The following is a 2,140-nucleotide window of genomic DNA, read 5'->3' on the forward strand; positions in this document are numbered from 1 at the left end:
AGGCCAACCGGAGCCAATGCCTCCTCTAGGGCCTGCAAAGGCTGTGCTCTGCCTGAACCCTTGCTTACAATGACCTTCATTTCAGCCTCTGAAAGTGGACCTCAGAGGGCCAAGCTGGGGGCTAAACACACACTGAAACTGGGTGGAGGGAGAGGGGCGGTGGGTTGAGGGTGGCCGGCCAGGAATACCTTGACCATTTTGATCACTGGATCACTTTGGTGCTCTGGTGGGGAGAAGTGGAAGCTCACAACCTCGCCAGCCTGGACCTCTGGAGCCAGCTAGCCCTGAGACAAGTGGGAGAGTTACTCCAGAGTGCAGAAGTGGCCTTTCCCTTGTTTGAAAACTGCAGTCAGTAGCTCCCTGCAGCCATAGAAGGCATGGGGTATGGTGTGCTGAAGCCAAAGCAAAAGAGGGTGCCTGGTTCCTGGGGCCGCCTGCTCCATTGTGCACTGCTGCCAGGCCAACCCTGAGAGCGGCGGGCAGGGTTCACTGCAGCCCGGCAATATTACCACATGGGGAGGCACCAAGACCCCCACACCAGGGGGTGTGCTTGAGGCCAAGTCTGCCCACACAAAGGGAAAGACTTTCGAGGTAGAAGGGTCCCCTGTATTTAGCAATGTCTCCCTGCCTATGGGCAAGGGAGAATTCTCAGGAGAGTGATATTTTGCAGAAAGAAGAGATAGTAGGCACACAACTTCAGGACCCGTGTCTGGGCTCCGTTTGATCAGATCAGCATTTATTGTTAGGAAGCGGTAACATTTACAACTGGTCCTTAGGCAGGAACCGGGATGGTCACCACCAGGCTGCCCATTCGATCCCAACCCTCCCGGGGAGAAAGCAGCTTCTCCAACACACTCAGGACAAACCATTACCCACCTGAGGCCCTAGACTCCTCTCTAGGCCTCACTCGAGGTCTCAGTGGAAGGCCTGCGGGATCCCTGAGGAAAGCGGGCTTTGGAAACCGGTGGCCCACCCAACTGGGCTTGCACTTGGGCAAGCAGCAGGGATGTCCACATTGTCTCCCTCTGCCTTCAGATTCCCAGAATTGGGGTTACACTTGGCCCTGCTGGGGCAGTGCTGAGGGGTTGGGGACTAAGCTACAGCACATTTTGGAAACATGGGAGACATTTACACAGAAGAGGGCTCCTTAAACCAGCGTGCACTCACAAAATATAGCATTTCCTAAGGAATCAATGGAGCAGGAAAAGGAGTGGGATAGGCGAAACCCTGAAGCCATTTGGTTTCTCCAACACATAAGCGAGCAAATACAGAGTCCCCCAGATACCTCACAGAGACCAACCACACAGTCACTTCTACATAATAAAGAAAAAAAAAGTCTGAGTCGCTGGAGAGTTTTTGGAAATCAAGCACCCACAAAGAAAAACCCCCGCTGCCTCTGAGCGCTCCTTCGGTACGGGTACTGCGCTGGGTCAGTCTCCTTTTGGGCATTTCTCCTTGCTCATCTTTTTCATTTTCATCCTACGGTTCTGGAACCATATTTTGACCTGTCTCTCTGTGAGGTTCAGAATCCTGGCCACCTCGTAGCGCCGGTCCCGGGTGAGGTACATGTTGAAGAGGAATTCCTTCTCCAGCTCAAGCGTCTGGTATTTGGTGTAGGGACAGCGCTTTTTCCGGGTAGAGCGAGCATGGATCCAGTTCGCTGCGGGGTTGTCTACGAAGAGAGGGGTTTTCAGAAGGGGAGCAAGGGCGGAGGAGAAGCAGGAAAAGAGAACAGGGTGGGGAAGAGAGGTCGTTAAATTAATTTCAGTAAGGATGGCCGCTTTTCACAACTTGGGGGGAATTATCATAAAAAGCCTTAATGCCCGCACTCTGTTTACCGTACAAACCGCGCGCCTAGGGTAGGTGGTTATGGGAAGGTTTTTTATGGATGCATGTTGCTTGCCTAGGCTTGGGTAGGCGTCTAGACGTTTTTATAGGTTAGTAAAACTATCAGTTTTGCACATTCGAGCCTTACAGGTTTCAGCAATAAATCAGGGGGCAATTTCTTTTGCACTTACTTGGGTCAAGTTGCTGCTGCGGAGCCTGTGGATGCTGCTTCTCCTCCTCCTTCAGCGGGCAGCCTGGGCTCGGGTGATCGCTGCAAGCCGAGGGCTCCGAGGAGCCGCCTGCACCAGGCCCT

General features: G+C 53.3%; 1 protein-coding gene across 1 annotated transcript in view; it reads right to left on the minus strand.

The window, feature by feature from the left end:
- Positions 1 to 715: 715 nt before the first annotated feature.
- The window catches only part of Hoxd9 (homeobox D9), a 4,989-nt gene continuing 3,564 nt past the window's right edge, over positions 716 to 2,140 (minus strand). The window contains exons 3-4 of the mRNA XM_033756362.1: positions 2,019 to 2,138; positions 716 to 1,672 (exon numbers count right to left, since the gene is read on the minus strand). Coding sequence (XP_033612253.1) covers positions 1,431 to 1,672; positions 2,019 to 2,138 — 362 coding nt within the window. The 3' untranslated portion in view covers positions 716 to 1,430. The remainder of the gene's footprint in view (positions 1,673 to 2,018; positions 2,139 to 2,140) is intronic.

This window comes from Fukomys damarensis, unplaced genomic scaffold (genome assembly GCF_012274545.1).
Source record: "Fukomys damarensis isolate Sample0158 unplaced genomic scaffold, DMR_v1.0_HiC HiC_scaffold_26, whole genome shotgun sequence".
NCBI lineage: Eukaryota > Metazoa > Chordata > Mammalia > Rodentia > Bathyergidae > Fukomys > Fukomys damarensis.